Source organism: Channa argus, chromosome 1 (assembly GCF_033026475.1).
Source record: "Channa argus isolate prfri chromosome 1, Channa argus male v1.0, whole genome shotgun sequence".
NCBI lineage: Eukaryota > Metazoa > Chordata > Actinopteri > Anabantiformes > Channidae > Channa > Channa argus.
Window position 1 is genome coordinate 44301459 of NC_090197.1, and position 12845 is coordinate 44314303.

General features: G+C 37.0%; 1 protein-coding gene across 10 annotated transcripts in view; it reads right to left on the reverse strand.

Annotated features, from left to right (window-relative positions):
* Window positions 1–10293, reverse strand: part of macrod2 (mono-ADP ribosylhydrolase 2) — a 393934-nt gene extending 383641 nt beyond the window's left edge. For 6 of the 10 annotated variants that reach the window (XM_067525095.1, XM_067525067.1, XM_067525075.1 and 3 more), the window contains exons 1-3: window positions 10072–10292; window positions 6517–6618; window positions 3243–3356 (exon numbers count right to left, since the gene is read on the reverse strand). In XM_067525095.1, coding sequence (XP_067381196.1) covers window positions 3243–3356; window positions 6517–6618; window positions 10072–10108 — 253 coding nt within the window. In that variant the 5' untranslated portion in view covers window positions 10109–10292. Of the gene's footprint in view, window positions 1–3242; window positions 3357–6516; window positions 6619–10071 lie in introns of all 10 variants that reach the window. The other 4 variants (XM_067525087.1, XM_067525115.1, XM_067525123.1 and 1 more) reach the window with 2 other exon arrangements.
* Window positions 10294–12845: the final 2552 nt, after the last annotated feature.

Here is a 12845-nt window from a genome sequence, read left to right on the forward strand (position 1 = left end):
TGAATTAGCAATGAGGAAAATTGCCAGATATTTGTTAACATTACAGAATACTACAGTGCAATTGCTCGCCTACTGAAGACAATCCATATAGCTATTAGACAAAAGAGAAAAATGCCCCCTGTACAAGCATCTTAGGCAGAGAGTAAGACTTCCATACCCGTGACAAAAGAGACATGCACCCAACAATTCAATTTAGAAAGTGTGAAGTGTGATCCAGTATGGGCACATGTGCCACATATATGCTTCTTACTTTTGTCCAGTAAAGAATTAGGAAGAGGGATAAACAAGTGAAAGTCTAACATAATTTATGCAGTGTGGTGGCTCATTCACAACAGTAGGTGAGTTAGGCCATCTGCCACGGCAGGATGCTGCCGTCCAAGCCACCTTGTCATGATATGGCCATCCTGCCCTCCACCCCTGCAGTTTACCAATCGTCACCACAGGTCCTGCCTTTCTCTCTCCAGGCTTTTATTCAGGTGAAAGTTTGAGCACTTCCCGTCCAACCTCAAGCCAAACAGAATATTTAAAAAAAAAAAAAAAAAAAAAAAAAAAATTAAAAACTCAATGAGCCTAATAATTAAACTTTAATGTGGGACATAAAGTAACTTAACACGCTCTAAAAGCTTAAGGCATCTACCAAGAACGGCAGTACCAAGCTGCCTCATGAGCCCTAATATTCACTAAAACATCTCTCCCTCGTAACTCCTATGCTGCTGTCATGGAAAAACTGTGCTTTTGACTTCTTAAATATATTCAAAATTGTCTACTCACTTTGTGCTCCTAGTGAAATACAGTAGATCTCGCCTATCCTTTTCTCATAAAAATTGTCGTAGGTTTTCTAAGCCCTTACACAAAAAAGCATGGGATTTAAAAAAATACAAAAGAAGCATGCATGTAGCCAAGTAGAAACTCAATGCTTATCTTATGGTATTTTCTGAAAAATTTACATTTTAGCCATCTTGCTTATTCTCCTGAACTACAGTTAATGCTGCAGCTGAAGACAATATTTTGAATGATCCAGCAATTCAAAATATGCATTACTTGTTTGCAACCTGCTCGTGTGGTTGTTGAATTTATACCTACTGACTACATGGTAGGGTACAGTAAACAGACTACATAGATCATGTACAAAATGCAAAAAGAGTGCATGAAATTTCTGCATGTTTTAGCCACCAACATTTACCTACTACTTGCATATAAGTTATCACTGACTCGAGATAAGACTGTGTGACAGTTCATTAAGATTCAAAATTAGATAAATATGGTGGCTCACAAAGTCCCACACTTCATACACAGCAGTATACTATTTCCAAACTTAGATAAAAAGCAGCATGTCAAAATGGAAGTGCTGCAAGCTGGAGATTGGAAGCAGTGAACAGATGAAAGGCAAGAAGTTGAGCTAACTACTAGATCTTATCAATGTACACTGCCTTACTTACATCCACCATGTTTGCTCACATGCAGCGCTGAGTGGATTTACTCACTAAAATTTGCAATAGATCCGCTACAGTCAGAGCATAAAATTCTAAAAAGAAAAAAAGCTTATTCTAAAATAAACACATTATAACCATAAACTATGTAGCATTGTGCCATTGTGCATTCTGCAAAATCCATGTATTTTACCAATGACTAAAATATCTGTTCATATCGAAATTCATATCCATAATATATTCCTTTTACTGAACAGAGCTGTCATAAATGGTAGACATGACCGGGCAGCTCACCACTATATGTTCTTATCAGTCCAACCACAAAGACAATTGGTCCAGCAGAATGAATAGAATAACAGTGGGCCAACTGCTGAGACCTTCGGAAAATTATACAAGGCTTCAGCAATTCTTCCGACAGCCTGCTAAACAGAATGAATTGCCTCCCAGCTAACATGCAGCTCAATCAGAGGCTGGATGTCTAGCGGCATTAACACTCCAGAACACGGTCTGTTTTGTAACAATGATATTCAACAGTTTAAAACAAAAGTCAGCAATGCTCCCCCCAAAACTTTTTTTTGTTTTCATATTCCATATTTCTCTAGTCCAATAATAGAAATACTGCTCACCTTATTCACCAACTTAAACTTGATTTGTATCACATACTGACTGTAAAGGACTAGTAATATTTATGCAATAAAAATGGAGAAACTCACAAACAAAGAGAGTTACATGCCAATCTAAGAAAATATTACCAGTATGTGGTCTTACTGAGTCTTATTATGACTAAGATACAGATCTTGTATTAATTAAAGACTCAGAAACAACAAACCTGAATTTTATAATGAGCACTTCAAGGTATAAAAAGGTCAAAAAGCAAGACAATTGACATTTAGAAATTTAGACACTAAAGACATTTAGTGTAGGCGTTTAGTCAGGTGTAAACCACAGCTTTGTTTTTTTTTTTGCAGTGATGAATTATAGTAGAATGGTGTGTCATATGTTGACCTGTCTTCAGTAGTATTTACATAATAGATTAAATTCATTAGAATAGCCAAGAGAGCAGCATGTTTATCTATTAATCATGCATAAATTTCACACAATATGCACACTGCTTAGTAGAACGTAAAGTGGATATGTATGGTTAGGAAAAGATATGAACCTTTGACCAGGAACCATAATTAGGCCATGTGAAGACTCCATTGCTATACATTTATGATGAAGGATTAACTACTCTATAACACAACTGTAAAATGGTTCTAAACATAAGTTTGAAGAAGCAACAGGTAAAGCAATTTTTAGCACCTCTGACTACATGTGTAGGTTGTAAGACTGCAGAAAATTACATAACAGTAGCACAAATATCTGAAAAGGCATTTCTGCCAACCCACTCTGGTTCTACATCTTCTCTTTCACTTAGGATATAGACCTATTCAACGTTTTCCACAATAGCAGCACTGGCTAAAAACGTTACAACACATGTGGCATTAATGACAAAGTGAACAGAACAGACAAACATTTCAGTCACTGATCCTGGCACAGGGTACTAAAAACAGCTGAATTGCAAGCAACTTTAAAAGTTAAGTAAGAACCTTTCAGAACATAATATAAGCATTAACTGGATTTCAGCCTATGGGGAAATCAGGAAAAAGGCTGAATCAACAAGGGTTGATGTCCAGTCAATCACTCTCCTTAATTGTGCAATGCCTCAAGAACCGTCACTTTCTGAACAGTAGAGGGCAACCAAGGACAATTTTACAGCTGAGGTGCTGAGCTGTTTTCCAAAATCAAAAGGTCAAATGGCATAATCCTTACCAGCATTGACTATGGCGTCCACCTCCAACACAGTGATATCCCCTTTGTAGAGAGATATTTTATCAGTTATCCCTCTGCCGCCTTTCAGCACCTTCCCTTCTTCTTTGTCATTGGCTGAAATAAAAAATAAATACATTAATAAAAATCAAAAAACAAAACACTCAACGTGTTACATTATTTCAAGAGCATAAATAATTCTGAATCAATTAATCCACTATTCCAGTGCCCTAAAAGTCAATACTTTATGAAAATGCATTTAAAATACAATGAAAGTAGAAAATACAGAACATATTGTGTCAATTTCAGCCTGAATTAGTCACTGGCATTGCTTTCTGTCAGTGTCAAAAATCTATTGGTGTCGGAACAATTTTTGTGCTAATAAGTATTGCACACAAGTCAAACAAGTTTAGACATACTATTTTGTAAGTATTGTTCCTCTTGGAGTGGAGCCAAGAAATGGTAAGAAGCTGTTAATCAGCAGCTCCGTTAATCCTAATTCTTATGAAAATTACAGGACACAAGAGCCTCCCAGAAACACCAAAAAGCTGATTTATCTCGTTAACTAGGTGTGTTTTATGTGCATTTTAAAGCTCGTCATCTTCTCTTCTCCCATGCATACACCCCCCCCACTTTATTTATTTATTTTTATACAAACCCAGAACCTAACTGTAGCATCAGAATATGCCAATATTACAGATTAAGCCAACTGTGTTTAATGCATTTACATTAAGCTCTAAGTTATTGGACCACTTATAATGAAGTTCCCTCTCATTAATCCGTTCAAATATTTCTCTGCTTATAGCTGAAAAACTCCTCCAGATTACATCATCCAGGAGTTTTTCCATCATTAGCAGTTTAGATGATGTCATCTGCAGCAGCTCTGGAAAAGCAGGTTAACCATGATTACGAACTTCAAAGTATGAGCAACGACATAATGTGATCTGAACTAAAGGTTCCTCCAATTGATGTCATCTGGAGGCATTTATCAGCTAGAAGTAGAGAGATTTTTCGATATAGGCAAGTCAAAGTGAAGTTTAATGGCATTTATGAACATGTAAAACCCAAACTAGAACCAGAAGAGGCAAATTAAAAACCAGTGAAGGCGTCATTTAAATCCAACTTGACAAACTACATGCAAACTGTCATATGCTGTGGCTCAGGATGTAGAGTTGGTTGTCCATTTTTTGCAGAGTCATTGGTTCAATCACCAGCTCCTCCAGTCAATATGTCAAAGTCTTCTCATGTATAACAGTGATCCCACATTGCTGGTCCTGATGTGCATAACTTGTAAAAGTTAAATGTAAACATGTCCAGAAGTGGCTTCAATCTAACAATTCTACCATTTCTACCAAAAACTCTTAATTGATGAAGTGTTGAGATTGTCATCATTTAGCAAGCTCTCCCAAATCCAGAGGACTTGTGAGGTTAGAATGACTGTAAGTGACCAAGGCTCCTCTCTCCTCTACCCCCTTTTTATTTCCAATGTTTTTTGTTGTCCAAAAACATAAAAATCATCTAAACATGACAGGTCTCAGACAAACAACAGGTAACCTTTCTCATTGTGCCATTGTTTACACAACAAAAACACACACACACAAAAGAAAACAAACAGTGTGGGCAACACTAAGTGATGACTGATTCCATGATTCAACAGCTTGTAGATTCACCCTTAGCAGCAATAAATGATTGTTTCCCATGTGACCATCAGTCCTCACATCGTTGTGGAGGTCTGGACTTTGATTAGCTGTTCCAAAACCTTCTCTCTTTTATTTTTAAGTATGTATATTTACTGGTGTGCTTCAGATGATTCTCCCACTACAGTATAGTACATGACCCAATTTCAACCAAGTTTTAGCTGTCCAACAAATCTCACATTTGCCTCCAAATTTACTCTGGTATAGATAGGAGTTCATGGTCGACTCAATCACTGCAAGGTCCCCTGATCCTGTATAATAATCACCCCTCCACAACAGTGCTTGACAGTGGGTATGAGGAAGATTGGAACCCATCTTAAACAGTTTCCACTTGTGCATAAATATCAAGTCCAAATTGTTTGGAAATTATTTTATAACTCTTTCTAGAATGAAGTACAGCAACTAAGTGCTTCTCTAAGACTACAGCTTATGTCTTTCCCTCTTGGTATTGTGTTAACACACACCTACATGCCCTAGACCAGTAAACCAGCACATCTATTGTTTTTAAGAGGTCTGCAGACCTCCAGATGATCAATAGATCAGAAGGCTGATGGAAGCAGTAAGGGAGTGCTTAGTATTGCCCACATGTTTTGTTTTTCTTTTTGCCTTAATCTCTTTAAATAAGTAAAAAAAAAGGTATTTGTTGTGGTCTGACTGAAGCTTTATTTGCATAATTCTAACAGTCACTATAAATCAGATGGTTTGGTGGTACTAAATTTTGAACATGAAAGCATAAAGGCACCTGCATAAAAGGTGATTTAAATGCACATGTGCATGAAATATAGTACTTAATATTTTTTATGAAATCTATTATCAAGCTTCTGAGTTGATATTTTACTATTATTAAACCAAGATAGAAATTTAATTGCACAAATTTTATTGATCTGATTTACCTACCCCCCAAATTAAAATGTAGGTCTCCTGAGTTAATCTAAACTAATGTAATTGTCATGATTAAAACAGAAACAGCTAGGGAATAAAAATATGATACAGTAAAAAGTAACCTTTTCTTATGCAGAATAATAGCATTGCATTAAAAATTGCATTTTCAGGAAAAGTTAGGTTAGGTCTGTTTTGGGAGTCTTTATAAAATGACTCAACGTTTTACAAAAAGTACATTAAAAGTACCTGGTGGTTTAATGTTGTGAGAGGACAGGGCCCATACTCCCATACTGACCCCTGTACCCCACAACAATAAATTGATTTACAGTATATTTGTGGCTAATCAGTGTAATTTTCCCAGTTATGACAGCATGGGGTTTTGTTCAAAGCTGGGAGAATACCCCCCCCATCCATTAAAGACATATCTGAAATAAATATAAGCCTTCTTCTGCCTTTCCCCCCCCAAAAAACATGTCTTACTTCTTTCCAATAGCCAGGAGGCCCTTAGTATGGTTTTCTTTCATGTGACAAGAAAGTGTGGCTAAATGGGAAAGTATGAGAAAAATACTTGAAAACACAAAACTGTGTCTAGAGGCTATAAATATTGAATAATTATTTTTTGGCTTGGCTGTGTAAACATATCTCAGTTTATGAGTCATAACCAACTTAAGACATTTAGCATCTCAGAAGTCTCTTACATCCATTTTCCTCTCTCCAGGATGGAATCTTGTCCAGAGATATAAAATCTTGACGCCGATACTCCTTGCGCCTTTCCTCCAAATCTAGATGGAGCAGTCTCTCTGAAAGAAAGTAACCAGAATTTATTATAATGCTGGTTCACATTATTAAGAATAACAGAAATAAGAAAAGAAGGGAATACACTTGTTACCAACGCACACACACGTAATAAAAATCAGAGTACTTGATTGCAGTGACAGTCAACATTTTACTTAAACCTGAATTTGCTGAATTGTTTGACTCTTAATGTAACAGCAAGCTATCTTATAGTGTCTTTTCTTTATTTTAAATGACCACCATTTATGTCATGAACAGTGAAATGTCTTGCCCCAACTCAGGTTTAGCCTCTGACGGGAGAATTCCATCGCCATTCTGCTTGGACAGCCTCACCTTGATCTGTAAATGTACTTAATGAATATCTTTAGCTTTAAAGCTATGACCGAATGATCTTCCATCTGCTACATTCTGGCATGTCATGCACAGCTCTTCCGTTATGAAATTAAAACAAAAAAAGAGCTGTTAAACCTACCAATCAAGCAGAAACTGTCTAATTGGTTAGAATGGCAACCCTTGGTCAAAAATTCTTATGAGCAAATTAATCTGCACTTCTTCCGGTACCGTGAGTCTGGGTAACAAAGGGCTTTGACACCATATATTCCTAATAAGTTTAAGGCTTTGGAGCCCATTTAAAATATAAAAAAAAAAAAAAAAAAAAAGTTGCACACTGAAGTTCTAATAATGTGATCCTGCAGATTTGTGAAAGTGCAGGCTCATTCCTAAAGCTGGTAGGAAGACAGAGTCTGCAGTAGAGTAGCTGCTCGCAATTCAAGATATATACACAAGGACAGTGAACGTGGTCTCAAGGCATGAACCATGAAGACCCCCAAAAAAGCACTAACCCTCATTCAAACACCTCACCACCAGCCATTTCACTGATTAGTCCCTCTTCTTTAGCAACTGATATATTCTAAATGAAATTGGTTCACAACTGACAACCACTGCACAATATCACCATGTAACAGACTTCAGTTTAATTTGAAGTACAGTATCTTGCTCCTCTGCTCTTACATGACTAAATATGTAAGAGCGCACTTTGAATTTGTGAGTGAGCAACTATGTGTATCATACCTTGCCAAGTAATGAACAGAGAAACAAACTTTAGCACAACCACTGTACATCTATGATTGGTTCCCTAAGCTTCATGCAAGCAGCACACAAACTTTTTTCATTTGATCGTTTAGTTTGACAAAAAACTCGACCATACAGCTAATTGGCTGCCATTAATACATCACACAGCTGCTGCTTAACCTCTGCACTGCATCACTCTGTAATCCTCACAGCTTGTGTCCTCATGTTTATGTCCATATTGTCTGTAAAGGACACCCAGCTTGCTACTGTTACTCCAGACAGCACTGGCTTGTTCTACAAACCAAGCTCTATCCTAGTTGCCTCAATGTGAAATCGTCACCACATAAATACTGCAGAGCAAACAGTCTGGTCAATTAAAACATCCCCTGGGCATATCAGTTTACCCAAAATGAATGTGATCCAAAAAAAAGCTAAACAACAGTCTCCTATCCCAGGCTCTTCTTACAATAACGCGTTCAGATGTAGACTTTAATAATTATAGGAATTTTGTGCTATATTTCTGAAAGGGACCATGAAACATGCCTTGTATTTAAAAATACAAGGTTCCTTAAGTCTTCTTAGGCACTGTCCCACAGCCAAAGTCAAATTTACATTAAAGTTATTTTTGCACTGGGGGATATCCATTCTATCATGTAGTATTTTTCTCTCCCTCTTGTCCACTCATGTTCCTAAGGCTGCTTTTCTTCTACATGGATGCATAAAGAGGCTGAACACAGCAAAGCTCTTTAGACTGAAGTGCTTTGTTACTATGCAGAAGTTTTAGTCATTGAAGAATCCGAAAGCTTAGCTTAGTTGCCATGAGAACAGTACGGACTCAAAATGGGTTATACAAAATACGTGTTTACAGCAAATGTTGCTGGAGTCACCACATTACTGATGCAGGTATGGATTTTCTGTACTGGATGACTTCTGGATAGGAAGTAAAGTCACTGTACTGCTGCAGACTTCCCTAAAACACATTTTACTGATAACGAAATACAAAAAACCCTGTCGTATTAAGGTTTCTGGTTTCCTTAATTTGTTCAATTTTATAAGAATGTTTTCCAACTTAAGAATAGTCTGCACACTGGTCACTTTTTGTATTTCTTCTCAATCACAAACAACCACAGGTACAAACAACTTACTATTACTTGCTACCAGGGCCAGTTAAATATAAACAAAAATCTAATGAGGATATTAGGTTTCAGAATTTTGTCTTGCCTTCATGTTTAGAACATGAAATCAGATTTACTTTGATGTTCTTTCCATGTGGTTAGCTGCTAGAACTAAAAACAACTGGCTCAGATTAATTATTACCTTTGCTTGGATGGTTTTAATAACTGTAAAAAAATAAAATAAAAATCTATACACTCAAAAAATTTGCTATGTCACTGCTATCAGTGACTGCCTTGACTGAAATATTTCGTGCAAAAAAAGATAAAACACATTTTAAAACACTAGCATAAAATGAAAATGAATAACCTGCCAACTTACAAGCATTTTTTTTAGATATCTGTTATCAATTGGAGCTACTTCTTACACATCATGGATTCCAGATCAGGGAGTCTGAACCCGTTCTGCACAGCTGCCAATGTGATATGATGAAGTAATACAGTTTAAATCTCCTTGTTTTATTTGTTTTGAGCCCAAAAGTTGCATAATGTGTTTCACAGCACACATTGTGGTACAGGTGGCATCATAGAGCGGTCACTAGATGATGTGATTAACAACCCCTGAACGGAAGCTGCTATGACAAGTGAAAGCGCCTGTCACATCGAAAAGTTCTCAAGAAATGAAACTCATAGCATAAGAGTGACAGGTCTTTACTTGATTTTTTGGAGGGGAGGGAAGGGAAGGGAAGGGGGGGGGGGGCAACAGTCTATTTTGTGACCATTTCTGTGGAACCAGAAGCACTCAGAGTTTTAAAGCCCAGCAAATAAACGCATCTGTGACATCCACGTTTCTTTCTTTGTCTATCCGGATGTGTGACTGCTGTTTGGCTAGAGCAACATTTAGTTACAAAGGTGGTTTGCAACTCGGTTAGCTAACTTCACACAGGTGGAAGACAGTGGGACTCGAACGGGAAAATGCCACCTCGCATCAGTGAGCACTTTACATTTGAGCTAATAAGCAGGCAAGGCAAGAGGCACTGTTGTATGTGAAGAGTGTTGTTGCGAATGTCAAACATGCATTACGGCGGTCAAACAGAGTCGCAACATCAATGTAACATCCATACAATCACAATATAAGATACGCCAATAGTCTAGATAGTACCAGAGCAATACGGAAAAGACTGGTGGAGTATTTGTCAGTCTTCTGGCATGGTTAGAATTCATGCTGTCTGCCATGGAGATGATGATAGCCTCATTCCCCCCAAAAAGCCTTACCTTTTTCGGTCTTCCAGTCCTTTTTCTTTTTGCTCATGCTGCCGGAATGATTAGACTTCTGTTGGTTGTTTTTTGACTGTGGCAACCCCAGGCTCACAGTGAATAGTGTTCCAGGAAAAAAAACTGAAATGTAAAGTGAAACAGCCTCTGGACGGTTGTTTCACCTGTGAAGCTGTCAAATTGCTATGGACCTCATTCGACTCAACCTACCGTGAGTGCGCCCGTAAATTATGTGTACGAATCCTAGCCAAATGATTGGGTATCGGAAACAAGGAAGTGAGCGTGCGATTGGTCGAAGATTAGGTCAATCAGAAATGCTCAACGCAGTGAGAAGGCAGGGTAGGTTGTTTCCTTCTAGACTATGAGGTGATAGGCTTAATGTGCCGGGCCACTTAGCTGAAAGTAGAGTCTACTTTGTGTAGCCCAAACCTATAATAGAAAAAGTATTGTAAATTATTATTATTATTATTATTATTATTATTATTATTGTTGTTGTTGTTGTTGTTGTTGTTGTTAATATTGTTATTATTATTATTAGTGTTTTTGTATTTTGAGTTAAACTTGGTCCCATTGCAGACAATGTGTAAGATGCAAGTGCACACAGTGTTCACAGTGTACACAGTGTCTACTGTTAGTAGTAGGCAATATGTGTACTGTAATGTAATATAATGAATTTCATAAAAATGTCTTAAATGTCACACCTGTCCCTGCTTTATTTATTTGCTTCATTAAATCACATGTTACAGTATCTAAAATGACATAATTAAATAATGGGTTGAGAAATTATGTGCCCATGAATTTGACCTGCGATGGTTTTAATTGCACAATATGTGACATACTACTTGCAACTAACCTTGCTGTGAGCCCAGATCTATAATTGTTTTGTAATATTTGGGTGATGTTCTTATGACACTTTTAGGCACTAGTGTCTGACATAACTATTTCTATGTAGGCTAGTTTTAAGGCAAAGAAGTGCACCTTCTTCTGCTGTTGGTACCTCAAAGGATAGACCAAATCTGACCAGTAAGTCAGGTTGCCATGTGAGAGGCTGGTTCCAGAGATCACCGTCTGTCATCTGTTGTGTTAGCTCTGCTCTTGTCCACACCCATCTGCTCCTAAAAGCACTGACATTATTTGAGTCTTTCCTCCAAGCTGTACTCTGATCCAGATCAACATTTTTTAAACCGGGGTTTATTTTATTGGAATATATTTAGTTTGCATGTCAGCAGTTCAGCCATTACTAGTGAGTGAAAATTGTTTTAATTATTTAATTTTTCATTCAATTACTTTATCAGCAATCTGAAAGTATAGGTGGAATTTGAGGACCAAATTTCATCAGATTTCTCATATTAAAGACAAATTAAAGATCTTTAACTCATTTATGTGCTGCCCTTTTTAGGAAATTAACACAAAATAACCAGCTGTCACATCTTTATGAGAAATTAATAAAATGTCCTTGTCTTAATGATTTTCCACATTAACTTTTATTAAATACTAAACAGCTGTATTAGGCCTTGCTCTTGTTAAAAGTACAATATCATAAATACATGTATTCTTTAAAGTGCTTTTTCTCTCCTACTGTATGTAAACAAAGGTGTAATTTGAGTGAAGGAGCCATTGCAGTTTTCTCTCTGTACTATTCAAACCAAACCACTAGATGCTGATCTTGCAGCATTTTACACACAAGTGATTCTGTTTAGAAATAGAGGAAAGTGATAACTAATGGTAACAGATGTCATTGCATTTAAAAACAGTAGAGAGGGTTGTGATTGGAAAATAACCTAACAAAGATTGGCATACATAAAAGTTAAGCATATAGAAGTTGCTGGTTCGGAAAAACGTGCTCTAAATAATCAGTTTTTTTCTTCTGTGAGGGAGGCACATTAAGAAAAAGCCCGAATGTCTGCAAGCCGAGTCTGGTTCGAACCTGTTTGTAATCAAACCTCCACTTTGCTGTAGTGTTTTTAAAGATGCAAGAACAAAAGTGTCAGATAAAACTTTCACTTTAAGCATTGTTGTACTACTATAAAATACTAAAATACACCCAACTACTGTATAATGAACTCAGAGCCCCTACACACACACAGGCAACTCACACAGGTGCTTTCACTTTTGTTTGTGTGCTTTCACTTGCACCTTAATAGACCTCTCATTGAGACTCTAGGCTTTACTGACAGCGCTATCACTTTCATATTAGTATTCAGGTAAATCTAATTGCACCAGGAATAGCGTGTTTTGTAACATTTCATGCACTGGCCAAACCAGGTCCCCAACCTGATCTCCACGTATAATCAGCCAGGCCACAGGTGACAACACCTGTGTGGGTGAGGAGGACCTCTTTCTTAAATTATAAGTTGGTTACTAATTTCAAATCAACTTATAAGGATTCTATACCATGTTTGGTCAACATGAACTAGCTTTTTCATTGGATTAATTGAGGGTAAATTGAGCCGATTACATTTTGCTGGTTGCTGTGTGTAATTTATTGTGGTAAAAGCACTGTTTAATGCAAACAACATTATTTCTGATGAATATCGAATAAAATAAAACTTGGCTGACTATTCCAAGTAAATAGTTGATTCTGCAGGGCAATACATATACTCCAATCAGAGGACGATCTATTTGTATAAGACTGCGTGGGCATATGTTATTGTCATGGTTACAGTATGAGGAGATTAAGTCAGTAGCTGTACCTACAAGTCACGAGCCTAATCTGTTGTTGGCTTGACAAAAGAGTTTTTTTTTTTATATCTTATAATTGTAGCAATGTGATT